At 51.2% G+C, this 13,144-nt stretch overlaps 1 protein-coding gene across 1 annotated transcript in view; it reads left to right on the top strand.

Moving 5' to 3' along the window:
- Positions 1–13,144, top strand: part of Lasp1 (LIM and SH3 protein 1) — a 40,719-nt gene that overhangs the window by 22,545 nt on the left and 5,030 nt on the right. Inside the window, exons 4-6 of the mRNA XM_052757053.1 lie at positions 3,998–4,105; positions 12,440–12,596; positions 13,001–13,104. Coding sequence (XP_052613013.1) covers positions 3,998–4,105; positions 12,440–12,596; positions 13,001–13,104 — 369 coding nt within the window. The remainder of the gene's footprint in view (positions 1–3,997; positions 4,106–12,439; positions 12,597–13,000; positions 13,105–13,144) is intronic.

Raw genomic sequence — 13,144 nt, 5'->3', positions numbered from 1 at the left:
GCAGCACAGCACTTCCGCTTCAGCACTGGTGCCACCATTGATTTCCCATTTTACAGATGTGGAACCCGAGGCTTCAGAGGTTAAGATTACGAAGCAGCTTGGAGATCGAATTTATCAGCCCAAGCTCCTGGTTCTGGGCCCATATTTAGTGACCTGAAAGTCTCCCATCTTTTGACATGAAGGAGAGAGAATTTGATCTCATTGTGTAAACTGGGCTGGCCTCAAATGCATGATCTTCCTGCCTCTGCCTCTAGTCATAATATAACAGGCATGCATCACTATGCCCAGCTGTGTGTGTGTGTGTGTGTGTGTGCGCGCACTTGCTTGCATATGCATATTTTGAAACAGGGTCTCATATAGCCCAAACTGGCTTCAAACTCACTTTGATATATCTGTACATGCACACACACACACACACACACACACACACACACACACACACACACACACACCAGATTGTCCTTGAACTCTTTTTTGTTTAAACATTTATTTATTATTTATTTTATGTATATGAGTGTGTGTGTGTGTGTGCATCTATCAGATCTCATGATAGATGGTTGTGAGCCACTATGTGGTTGTTGGGAATTGAACTCAGGTCCTCTGGAAGAGCAGCCAGTGCTCTTACCCACTGAGCCATCTCTCCAGCCCCTTGTCCTTGAACTCTTACCTTTCTCTACCTTTCGAGCGTAGTGATTATAGGTATGTGTGACCATCCCTGGCTTTTTTTTTTTTTTTTGGTTTTTCGAGACAGGGTTTCTCTGTGTAGCTTTGCGCCTTTCCTGGGACTCACTTGGTAGCCCAGGCTGGCCTCGAACTCACAGAGATCCGCCTGGCTCTGCCTCCCGAGTGCTGGGATTAAAGGCGTGCGCCACCACCGCCCGGCTTATTTTCTCATGTTTTAACTAATATCTGTGGTGGCTCTTTTTGCAGGAAGCTAAGGCTACGTAGGACCCTTCGGGGTTTCTGCATTCTCCATTTTTCTTCTCTTTACAGATGTCTCCTTTCTGAAGTAGTCATGTGCTGTTTCAGGCCTCCCTAGGAGGGTGGATGTTAGGCACTCACCTGACATCCCTCTGGGTGGCCTGGGCCTGAACCTTTCTCTTATAACTTCAGGCGTTTTTCACAAGCCTGTGTCAGGCCAGGTCCATATCCTTGTCTCATGTGAACCTACATTAAATCTGCCAGATCTTTTTGGTCTCGCTACATAGATGTATCCTAATCTAGCCGCTTGAATGCTGGATTACAGGCCTGAGCTACCAAGCTGGTTCAGGCCTGCCTTTTTATCTGCATCGAAGGAGGAAGGACCCACCTAAGTTGTGATCCCGACCATGGAGGATCTGACAGTGCTCACAAGCTGTGAGTCCTCAGTGCGGTAGCTTCCGTGTGACCGAAGACTTCAGGCCTGGGAGCTGCCCGGGCTTCCTGGAAACTCCCAACATCCTGGCCCCTATGTCCTGGGCTGACCTGTTTCAGGATAGTGCAGCCGCTGTAGAGGAAACGCAGGCAGCTGGTGAGGCCTGGAACAGATACTGAGGTGGACAGTGGACATCCGAAGCCAAGAAACAGTTCTCTACCCTGGAAGTATTTCCAGCGTCTGTTCTGTTTTCTAAAATTCCCAGGGAAGCACAAGCTGTTCGTTCTTCAGATTGTAGTTCCTTTAGTGCCGGGGAAGTCCTTTCTGTAGTATATCCTGAGTGCCTCTAGTTTTCCATAGAGTTCTTAAGAGAGGGGGCAGCAGTGGTGTGGTGTGGCTTTCCCCAGAGCTCGGACCCTGTTCTGGGTTCTGCCTGCTCAGCCGCCTCCCTTCCCGGTAGTTTCTTTGTCCAGCTTGGCAGGCTGCAGGAAGCTGTTCTGCCTTGTCAAAGGCTCAGTGACAGTCACCGCTCTCCAGGCAGCGCCTTTGTCCTTTGGCATAGCCCTTGCTCAGTTGGTTGCTTAAAAACTCCCCCATGCTCTAGGTGGGTCCTGCCATGTTCTGGCTGGGATGCTGAATCTTCAGATTTGGCAAGGAGTTTCTTATAGCTGTAGGCAGGAGAAGTGTAGTGTTAGGAGTCAGGCATCCTGGCACCTCAGGATATTTGCTGCTAAGTCATGTGACCTCAGGCAGGAGAAGTGATTTTTTTTATTTAAAAAAAGTGGTGGCGCACGCCTTTAATCCCAGCACTCGGGAGGCAGAGCCAGGAGGATCTCTGTGAGTTCGAGGCCAGCCTGGGCTACCAAGTGAGTTCCAGGAAAGGCGCAAAGCTACACAGAGAAACCCTGTCTCGAAAAACCAAAAAAAAAAAAAAAAAAAAAAAAAAAAAAAAAAAAAAAAAAAAAGAAAGTATTGCTGGGCAGTGGTGGGGCATGCCTTTAATTCCAGCACTCAGGAGGTAGAGGCAGGCGGCTCTTTATGAGTTCGAAGCCAGCCTGGTCTATAGAGTGAGTTGCAGGACAGCCAGGGGTACACAGAGAAACCTTGTCTCGAAAAAACAAACAAACAAAAAAGTATTATGTATATGGGTGTTTTGCCTGTATGCTGTGTAGCATGTGTGTGCCCTGTACCCTCAGAGAGTAGGAGAGGGCCTTGGACTCACTTGAACTGGAGTTACAGATTGTTGTGAGTCGGCATGTGGGTGCTAGGAATTGGACCTGGGTTATATGTCACAGAGAGGCAGTCTGATGTCTTTTTTGAATGTATGGTTTATTGTTCACATGTCACACTTGACGGGCAAGTGAGTAACTCACAGCAAATGAATCAACAGCTCACTTGATCCATGGATATCTGGATGTCCACTCCCAGACAGTGGGTAGAGTTGGTATAAGCAGGTTGCAAGTCCTGTGCAAGCCCACTACACAGCAGGCCACGGCGTCCACTACTAGGGGAAGGACAGTGGGTGGAGGCTAGGTGCTCATGGCCTCAGTTATGCTTAGTCAGGTTAACCAGGATGCCTGACACTCACCGGTCACCAAGGTCATAGCTGGGCAAAGGCACAGGATCCTGGTGGGAAATCCGTTCATTAGAAAGTGTCCCTTGCAAGAAAAAAGTCTAAAAAAAAAAAAAGAGAGAGAGAGAGAGAGAAAGAGAAAAAGAAAGGGTCCCTTGTCACTAGAGTTTGTGGCTCATGTGCATTGAGGAACACTGGAGACCAGTGTCTGCTGAGCTGCCTGGAGATCATCTTTGTAGACTTGTGGTCACTGCTTCAGGTTGCTGCCAGCCTGTGGCTCCCACAGCTTTATTGGTTACACCCAGGTGCTAACTTCTGGGGCTTTTTAATTTTATTTTTGAATAATAATAATTTCAATAAATTTTGAAATAGGGTCTCTCTTATGTAGCCCTAGATGTCCTGGAGCTCACTATGTTGACTAGACTGGCCTTGAACTCACAGAGATTTGCCTGCCTCTGATTCCCAAGTGCTGGGATTAAAGGCATGGACCACTACGCCTAGCTGATGCTGTCCTCTGGTGTCAGCACTTTCTGATGTCAGGACTTTGAGCAAAAGTGCCTCCATCTTTATTTTCTTTTATTCTGTGTTTTAAGTGCTCACTGAGTTCCTCTGGAGGAGCAGCTAGTACTCATAACTACTGAGCTATCTCTCTACCTCAAGATGTTGCCTTTTTTTTTTTCTTTTCTTTTCTTTTCTTTTTTTTTTTTTTTTTGGTTTTTCGAGACAGGGTGTCTCTGTGTAGCTTTGCGCCTTTCCTGGAACTCACTTGGTAGCCCAGGCTGGCCTCGAACTCACAGAGATCCGCCTGGCTCTGCCTCCCGAGTGCTGGGATTAAAGGCGTGCGCCACCACCGCCCGGCAAGATGTTGCCTCTTTATGGGCATTCAGTGTGTGGCCTCCCACAGAACCTTCTAGATATGTGGTTATTAGTGGGGTTATTATTGCTCTGACACTTTCTGGCTCAGGCTTCAGCTTTGTGTTGGGGGTTTCTGGCCAGGGGCCTCAGGCTAGGCATGCCTGTGCTCACATTTCACCTCACCCCAGGCTTTCCTCTTCCTTCTTGGCCTCCAGGTGCGCTACAAGGAGGAGTTTGAGAAGAACAAGGGGAAAGGCTTCAGCGTGGTGGCGGACACACCTGAGCTGCAGAGAATCAAGAAGACCCAGGACCAGATCAGCAACGTGAGCCCCCGCTCCCTGTTACCCAGGCTACCCTCTGCCCTCCTGTCTCACCCTCTCCCTAGCCACCCCGGTCTTGGCTCCTCAAGGGAGCCTGTGTGGCGGTGTCTTGAATAGAGGGAAGGGAGAATTTGGGGTTCCCAAGTGCCTTGTCTTTGCTCCCCCTCTTTGCAAGGCATCTGCCCAAGTGGCATTTCCTCCTTAAAGAGACTGCCCTGTGTGTGTGTGCGTGTGTGTGTGTGTGTGTGTGTGTGTGTGTATGGGGATATTAAGTTACCTCCCACTCTCTAGAGTGGGGACCTCCATTCACCCCTTCGGGGTGGTGGGGGTCAGCGTGCAGATTAGATGCGTGGTTTAGCGTCAGGGTCAAAGCTGGGGTTGGGGGGGTTGACAAGCCTCCTGTCTGCGTCTGGGTGCTAACACTGCAGTCATTTCCGCCCTCCCTCGCCAGCCTCCCACCTCAGCTTGCTCTTCCTTCCTGTGTGAAAACCCAGCTGGCGTTGCCCGCTGGCCCTACACCCTCTCCAGCCCCTTCAGAGGGTGGTAAAGTGACAGCCGGGAGCTAGAGAACAGGCCTCAGTTTCCTTCTGTGCCTTCTGTGCCTAGCCGTAGACTAGCAGCTTGTGTGGCTCTGACTTCCAGGGGCCTGATTTGGAGTATGTGGGAGTAGGGTGCTGCTGTGAGTGACGTCCCAGGACATGGGCACATGCCTGAGCACAGAGCTCTAGAACATGTCCAGTCAGCTGCAACAAGACCCCTGTCAATGAAGGATGAGGCAGGCCATTGTCCTCATGTCTGTCACAGGAAAGGGTCCACCAGTGTCACCCTGGGCTGAGGGACTGGGAGTGGAATGGATAGGACCCAGATTCAGATGGCCCACCTAAGTCTCCACCCCCTAGGCTCCACATTGCTCTCTATCCTGCCGCCCTCATTAGCTAGCTGGGCTGTGCTGGTGAGCCATAGTGGAGGAGGGTCAGGTAGATTCCATAAACACAGGGCCGAGAGGGAACCACCCCTGCCCCAGGGTAATAGCTTTCAAATCCTGCCCTCTGTCTAGAAGAAGCATTCCCTTTATTTAATGATCCATGCCTGTAATCCCTGCTCTTGGGAGGCTGAGGCAGGAGAGTCATGGATTCCAAGCCACTTGGAGGTTGAGGCACAGATCAAGAGGCTGGGCTCTCTAAGGAGACCCTGTGGGAAACAAAGAAAACTTCTTGAAAGAGAGCTGAGGATGTAGATTCGCGGCAGAGCGTTTACCCAGCATGCACCAGGCCCAGAGTGCCCTCCTCAGCATCAAAAAGAGGAAAAAAAGGAAAGGGCTGTCGTGAGTAAGTGCTGTGGACTTGGGGAGCTCATTCAGACATTTTCTGTTCTCGTTTCGTAAACGCCAGGGACCGTCTAACCCAGTGGGTTTTGCAACCCAGTTGTTGAGCTGAAGTTTAAAATGAATGGCCTGAGGGAATGGACTGCTTCTCCTGGGCTGGAGGATGATTCTCAGAAAGCTTCAAACCTTGTTTGGCCCCCAGGAAACCCTCTTACATTGTCCTCTTCCAGCCTGGGCCTGACATACACCCTGGAGTTTCCTTTCTGGCTCAGACCACCCAAAGGGTAAAAGGGTGTGTCAGGGAACTCCCTATTTGGAAAGAAGGGAAGTGGTGTGGCCTTGGGTGATTGGGAAACCGTGGAATGGCTCAAAGAGCTGGAGTCATGTGGCTTTGTGTCCTGAGACACCTCCAGTCAATGCTGCCAACCTCTGGGGCGTTCACTCATTGATTTACCCTGTGAGTTTGGAGACTCGTAGGAGGGAAGCAAGCCCTAGTCATCTCTGTGTCACTTTCTGGAAGATTTCCAGAATGTTCTGACACCCAGTCTGTTTCCCCTGCCTTCCTGCACCCTGTTATTGAACATTGGATGCATTAGTGCCTGAGGAGGTTTCTGGTAACAAAAACTGGCTGTGGCCAAGATATCCACACTAGAGATAGCATCTTATCAGCCACCTCAGGGCTGCAATTAGCTGATTGCCCTGGTTCTGAGCTGGGGGAGGTGCCTTGAACCTGGCTTGGGCTTCCAGAGCGACCAGACAGCCTGAGCTGGAGCTGGGAGGTGTGACTGAATGCTGGAAGTCTTTCTCTTGGTCCTAATGAATGTGATTAAAGTCGGGGTCTCTGTCAGAGCCCCTCGCAGTCAGCTGGGCAATACCTTAGCGTGCACAAGGACCCGTGGGTTCAGTTTCCCCATTTATACACAAAGGGTCCCCTGCCATCATAGGGCACTAAGTGAAAATGCAGCCCCTCTGTACCCCCAGCATTCCAGTTTGTCACCCCTGGACTGGAGCCCGAGATTCAGCATTGTAAACACATCCCCTGGTGTACTGTGGTCCTCACTGAGAAAAAGTTATCACTTAAACTCAGAAGGTTTCACCAGCCTCTCAGTCAGAGGACGCCAGACCTGGCTGTGTCCCAGAACTGAGGGAACTTTTTAACCACAGGCAGAACTGTGGCTAAGTTGTGCCAGCCTCCAGCAGAACTCTGAGAAGGCTGCTGTTCAGAGCCACACTGTATTTTGGCTCCAAAATAGCATCCCTGTGTGTGGCTTGGCTTCCCAGATTAGCACCTAATGACAGGTGGTCTTTTCTGAAGGTCAGACTGCCTGTAGAGATGGAGCCTGCCTTCACCAGCCAGAGCACTTGAAAACCAAGTGCCTATTCTCCTGGGATGGTGATGTCTGCTTGGTGACGTGCGGTCTGTCCTGAGCCTTGTGTAAGGCAAGGGGGTGAGAGAGACACAGGCATTCCGGCTGGAATGAGAGTTCCTGTCTTTCCATTCCACATCTGCTGGGCCGCTCTGAGCTTTGATTTTCTCCTCTGTAAAAGTACTAGTAGTCATGTGACTGCAAGGTGAGCGTGCCTCAGTGATGAGCATTGTCAGTGGTGTTCAGAGGCAGAGAAGCTTCTCTACATTGTGAGGAAAGAAGGGACGTGAAGGGCCTGCGGGTGCAGCTTAGTGGCAGAATGTGGATTTAGCGTGTGCGAGGCTATGAGGTCCATCTCTGGCAGAGGGAGGAAGAAGGGAGGGAGGGAATTGCATATCTCACAATCCTGTCTTCACTGGAGGCGTGTCCTGGTGCTGTGCTGTGAGGCAAAGACTTCAAGTTTACATACGTGTTTGTTCCAGATGGCTGAGGACTTTAATGAATGAGAAATGGCTTTCCTGAAGCCTTTGGTGGGAGCCTTCTTTTTCTTGTTCACATGTCTATACCTCCAGCCCCAATTTTCCCTTTTTCCCCCCCTTGAGAACCGAACCACACTGTAACAGGTACAGTGAACAGACAGCTCTTCTCTCACTGTGCAAATCAAGCCTAGGGGTGACAAGCTGTGCCTTACATTCATGAGGTCTTCAGTTTCACTTAAAGAAAAAGAAAGAAAAAAGCCAGGCAGTGGTGGCTCACACCTTTAATCCCAGCTCTCAGGAGGCAGAGGTGGGTGAGTCTCTGAGTTCGAGGCCAGCCTTGTCTACAGAGCAAGTTCCAGGGCAGCCAGGGCTACACAGGGAAACCGTCTCAGGTGGGGTGGGACATGAGTCTCTGATAGGAAGCCATATTATATGGTGGTTGAGAACTAAGGCTCTTATGTTAGTAGTAGATTCTGTTGTAGCCTATTTAACCTTACTCTTCAGCCTTGGTTTCCCCATCTGTGTAATGGGGACAATAACAAAATGTTATTCTTGGGCTGGGTGAGAAAAGGAAAGGAGTAATATATTAGGCACCAAGTAGAACTTCACCCCCTCCCCCCAAAGGGGCAGGTTTATGAGAGCAAGCTGGTTATTCCATTTAAAGCTTGATGTTACTGGCTAAGCCGTGACACAGCGTCATGTGGGGGCAGACGGATGGCCAGTCAGACTTTGTTCCACTGCAGCCAGGAAGCAGGTGCTTCAGAAAGCAGAACATGAACCCCCAGCCTTGGAGGGACCTTACCGAGTCACACCGAAGGCCTGCCCAATAAGAAAGAGTCTTTAGGCCCCGGTCACCGGACCCACATGCACAGGGACCTCGTGGTACAGTAGAGGCCTGGCTTCCTTCCATGGAGGCCCTGGACCCTGCCTATTCTCGTTTGGTCTCTTTCTCTGAGTTTGAGGCCAGCCTCGTCTACAAAGTGAGCTCCAGGACAGCCAGGGTTAAAAACAAACAATAACAACAACAACAAAAAAAAAACCCAGAACTTTGGGGAGTGCTTACTGCTCTTGCAGAGAACCTAATTTGGTTCCTAGCACCCACATGCTGGCTTACAATCACCTATAACTCCTGTTCCAGGGGATCCAGTGCCCTCTTCTGACCTCTGAAGGCACCGAGTATGTGGTGCACAGACTTACGTGCAGGTAACACACACACACACACACAAAATAATAAAAGTTAGGGGGGAAAAGAAGATCTGAGTCACAGCCGCGCGGTGGTGGCGCATGTCATTAATCTCAGCACTTGGGAAGCAGAGCCAGGCGAATCTCTGTGAGTTCGAAGCCAGCCTGGTCTACAGAGTGAGTTCCAGGACAGGCACCAAAACCCTGTCTTGAAAAACAAAACAAAACAAAAGTTCTGAGTCCCATGATTGGCAGGATCCTCTGGAGGATGTCGCTTTGCCTGTTTGCTTAAGAAACTACTAGGTGGACCAGGAGTAATCACGCAGCTTCCCTATTTTGCTGGGGAGGAAGTGGAGGGCAGTGGCGAGCCTGAACAGGGCCTCGCTTTTCAGCCACGGTGCCCCATGCTTCCTCTCCTTGTTTGTGTATCCAGGCCCTCCCCGAGGAGGGTGGTCCTATGATTATCCCCCATTCTGAGGGGGATAGAGGTACGCGCAGTGTTTGGACAGAAGAGAGAATGGCGGCGAGGCGTGTAGTCACTCTGCCCGGGCTTGCTCTCAAGAAAAGGCCTGCCTGCCTGTCTGTCCACGGTCCCAGTGAAAGTTCCATCATAGAGGTCTCCAAGCCTTTCTTCCATCTCCTCCTCTCTGAAATGGGAATGAAAGGGTGTATCCATCTTGAACTATCACTTCCTTAGTGTGTGAGCTGTGGAGGTCAGAGGACAACTTGATTTTTTGGTTTTTCGAGACAGGGTTTCTCTGTGTAGCTTTGCGCCTGTCCTGGAACTCACTCTGTAGACCAGGCTGGCCTCGAACTCACAGAGATCCGCCTGGCTCTGCCTCCCGAGTGCTGGGATTAAAGGCGTGCGCCACCACGCCCGGCCAGAGGACAACTTGAAAGCCAGCCCCCTGCTTAGAGTTTAGGGTGACTGTTGTCAGGGTCAGGGAGATAATGTGTGGGACACTTTTGGGACATTGGTGTGAAGAGCTGTGCAGATGTTAAGGTTGTCAATATATTTTTGTTGGTTTTTTTTTTTTTTTTTTTTTTTTTTGGTTGGTTTTTTGTTTTTTCAAGACAGAATTTCTCGGTGTAGCCCCCGCTGTCCTAGAACTTGCTCTGTAGGCCAGGCTGGCCTCAAACTCAGAGATCCCTCTGCCTCTGCTGGGATTAAAGGCATGTGTCACCACTGCCTGGCTTGTCGATAATTCATTGACGGTGGCAAGTGGCGTCTGTGGGTCAAGGGAGGATGAGGATGTCTTGTGTTCAGGCTATCACTATTCAAGATGCCTGAGTCTTTGGGGTCTAATTTTATGCACATCTTCCCTTGGGTAGTAACTTTGAATATCTATCTATCTATCTATCTATCTGTCTGTCTATCTATCTATCTATCTATCTATCTATCTATCTATCTATCTATCTATCTATCTATCTATCTATCTATCTATCTATCGGCAGGGTCTTGCTATGTAGCCCTATCGGGTTCAGAGCTCACTATCTAGACCAGACTGGCCTTCAAAGTTTGTGGCATCCTCCTGCTTCTGCCTCCTGAGTGGCTGGGTTTGTAAACATATATCACCATGCCTGGCTACACGAAATGACTTCTAAGAAGTATGGCGGGTGGAGCTAATGTGGAAATACGCATGTCCACATGCCTGCCTTGGGAACTGATGGGAGTAGGTGTCACTGTGGCCTCGCTTATAGATGAGGAAATGAGGCATTAGTAAACAATGCAGGTGGCCTGTCTTTCAAGAATGAGTTATGGGCGGGGCCTAGTAGCCCCGGAGCCTATAGGACAGTGATGGGGCCCTTTGTCCCCCAAGAACCCTTGTTGTGGAGGAGGAGTGTGGGCCCCACATGCACTTTTTAAAGCTTCCTTTCACCCCATCTTTAATGTAGAGCCCCACGCAGGGAAGGACTCGCATTCAGGGTCACCTGGCTCTGCAGCTGGACACCCAGGGCTAGATGCAGACCTGTTCCCTCCTCTTCCTCACTTCCTTTCTTGGTTATTGACCATGGAGCAGGGTCCTTAAGGAACTGGAGCTGGAGAGGTCCCCCTTTACCCTGTGTCTGGGCATGCCTCACGCTTGGGTACCCTTCCAGGTGGTACGGGGGTACCCCGGGGAGTTTTTAGTCCAGCCTTATCTCAGACTGTTTCACCATTTGAATGTGTGTCCCTGCTTGGTCATGACGGAGGAAGGGAGAGGTCTTGGTCTCTACCCAAACTCTGAGAGTCAGCAGCACTCTGCGGCATCTAGTGGACACTGCTCCCACACTCCGTGTCCTGCCGGCTGCTGTCCTGCTGGCCTGTCAGCCCACGCTGCAGTATAACCATTATTTACCCTGTGGTGACCCAGGTGTCCCCAGTTGGCCACGGCTCTGTGCTTCTTACTGACTGTGCACAGAGAATGCTCGGGGGTGGGGTGGAGGGGGCAGCAGAGACAGCGCGGGGGGCGTGGATGGCCAAAGCCCTCACTGCGACTTCCGGAGGGAGCCCCGGCTCAGCTTCTTTCTTTTCTGTTCTACGAAAATGAGCAGGCTTTGCCCATCCCTTCCACTGCCATCCTCCAGGGTTAGGAGAGGGCAGGGCGGGGTCCTGGTAAACAAGCGAGAAACAGCCTTCCAGGCAGGGGCTGAAGCCTCCCTAGGATGGGACGGTCACCACGCTGTTCTCTCAGGGCTGGGAACAGCTGTTCAGCATATGTCTGCCTCCTTCCTTCTGCCCAAACCCGGGCCTTCGCCTTTCCCTTCTCGACCTCCCCACCAGTTACCTCTGTGGGAGAGCAGGGAGGAGACCTCACTGCGGCTCTTCAAGGTGGGAGGAGAGGATGTGTCCCACGAGGGAGCAGGAAGGACACTGAGAACCTCTGGCCTGCTGCTTCTGTCTCATATTTTGTGGATCACTTTTTTTTTTTGCGCATTTTACAATATACATTCTGTAATTGTATAGTGACGTTTCTGTGTCGTCATTAAGGTAGTGTGCGCTTTGCCAATGTTGTGCTAAAGTCACTCAAGGGAGTATTCGTTGGCCTTTTGTCAAGCCCAGCGGCTGGCACAGTCACTGTGTCACATGTTGGTCCTATAAAATGAGCAGCCTGTGATAGTAACTGAGCCTGGGCACAGGGCCTGGCCACAGCAAGGACCTGTTAATAGGAGCGGCTGTGGTGGTTAGGATTGACCAGAGTGGGAGCTAGAAAGGTCCAGCCCCTACCACATGTTCATACAAGGGGGAGCGCTCCCTCCTCCGTCTCCTTCTAGTCTGTGTAGCCAAGGATGATCTTGAACTTTGTGTCTGCTTGTTTTGAGACAGTCTCACTATACAGTCGTGGTTAGCCTGGAACTGGTTATGTAAACCAGGCCGGCATCAAACTAAGAGCCACCTGTCCCTGCCTCCCAAGTGCTGCTATTAAAGGTGTATCATGCCTGGTTTTGTGCACACTGTACTAGACCAAGCACTCCATCAACTGAGCCATAGAACCAGACTCAGGATACAGAGCCAGTGCTTGCATGGACTTTTCATGGCTGTTCTCTCATGTACAGCCTGTACTGCACCCTGCAGTAACTCATAACATACACATCTGGTGATCCTTTTGAAGAGGTTTAACTAAGCCAGGAAGCAGGTGAACGTCTGCTAAGTTCCAGGGCAGCCTGGTCTATGTGGTGAGACTTTATTTCAAAAAAAGAAAAAGAAAGGTTTAGCTGAGGCTTGTCGTGGTTAAGTTACTAAGACAGCTGGTACTCTTTCTGTAGCTCTCCAGGAGACTCTCGTGTGTGTGTGTGTGTGTGTGTGTGTGTGTGTGTGTGTGTGTGTGTGTCTGTCTGTCTGTCTGTCTGTCTCACTGTGTTGCTCAGGCTGGCCTTGAGTTCGCAGCTCCTCCCTCCTGCCTCAATGGCTAGGATGATAGGCACCGGACCCGGCTTGAGTGGCAATGGGAGCGGACTGCTTGGCTTGCCACGGAGCGCTTCACCCACTCCTTCTGCACTGCAGATCAAATACCATGAGGAGTTTGAGAAGAGCCGCATGGGGCCCAGTGGAGGTGAAGGTGTGGAGCCAGAGCGCCGAGAACCCCAGGACAGCAGCAGCTACCGGAGGCCGCCAGAGCAGCAACAACCACAGCCTCACCACATCCCGACCAGTGCCCCAGGTGAGTGCTAGCCTGGGCGCTGGGGAGGCAGGAGGGGGCCCTGAGGTCAGGAGAGTGGGCAGTGAGGAAGTGGCCGCACACACACACACAGAGGCATCCATGCATGTGGGACTGTTCCCTAGAATCGCATTCCCGTCCCTGCTAAGGGTGTGAGTGCAGGAGATCTGGAAGAGTCGATCCCAGTATGAGGAGCATACGGCCCCCGTGAAGGTCCAAGACACTAAGTGTGCACCTAGCCATAAGCCTTTGTGGGGGGGGGGGTTGCTGAGCAAGGCTGGGGTGGGCTTGAAAGTTCATGCCTTTGGTTTTATAGGACATGGGGGAGTGGGCTTGGCAAGATCACAGGGCATGGGGGAGTGGGCTTGGCCTGACGCTTTCTGAGTCTTGCCTCTTCCATCTTCTAGTCTACCAGCAGTCTCAACAGCAGCAGCTGACTCAGTCCTATGGTGGCTACAAGGAGCCCGCAGCCCCTGTCTCCATACAGCGTAGTGCCCCGGGTGGCGGCGGGGTGAGTATCTGTCTGGAAATGAGAGACCCTGGGGTGAGCG

This window comes from Peromyscus californicus, unplaced genomic scaffold, assembly GCF_007827085.1.
Source record: "Peromyscus californicus insignis strain IS unplaced genomic scaffold, ASM782708v3 Scaffold_3__1_contigs__length_106647218, whole genome shotgun sequence".
Taxonomy (NCBI): Eukaryota; Metazoa; Chordata; class Mammalia; order Rodentia; family Cricetidae; genus Peromyscus; species Peromyscus californicus.
The sequence above is the reverse complement of the archived record's forward strand: the minus strand, read 5'-3'. Positions and strand labels throughout refer to the sequence as shown.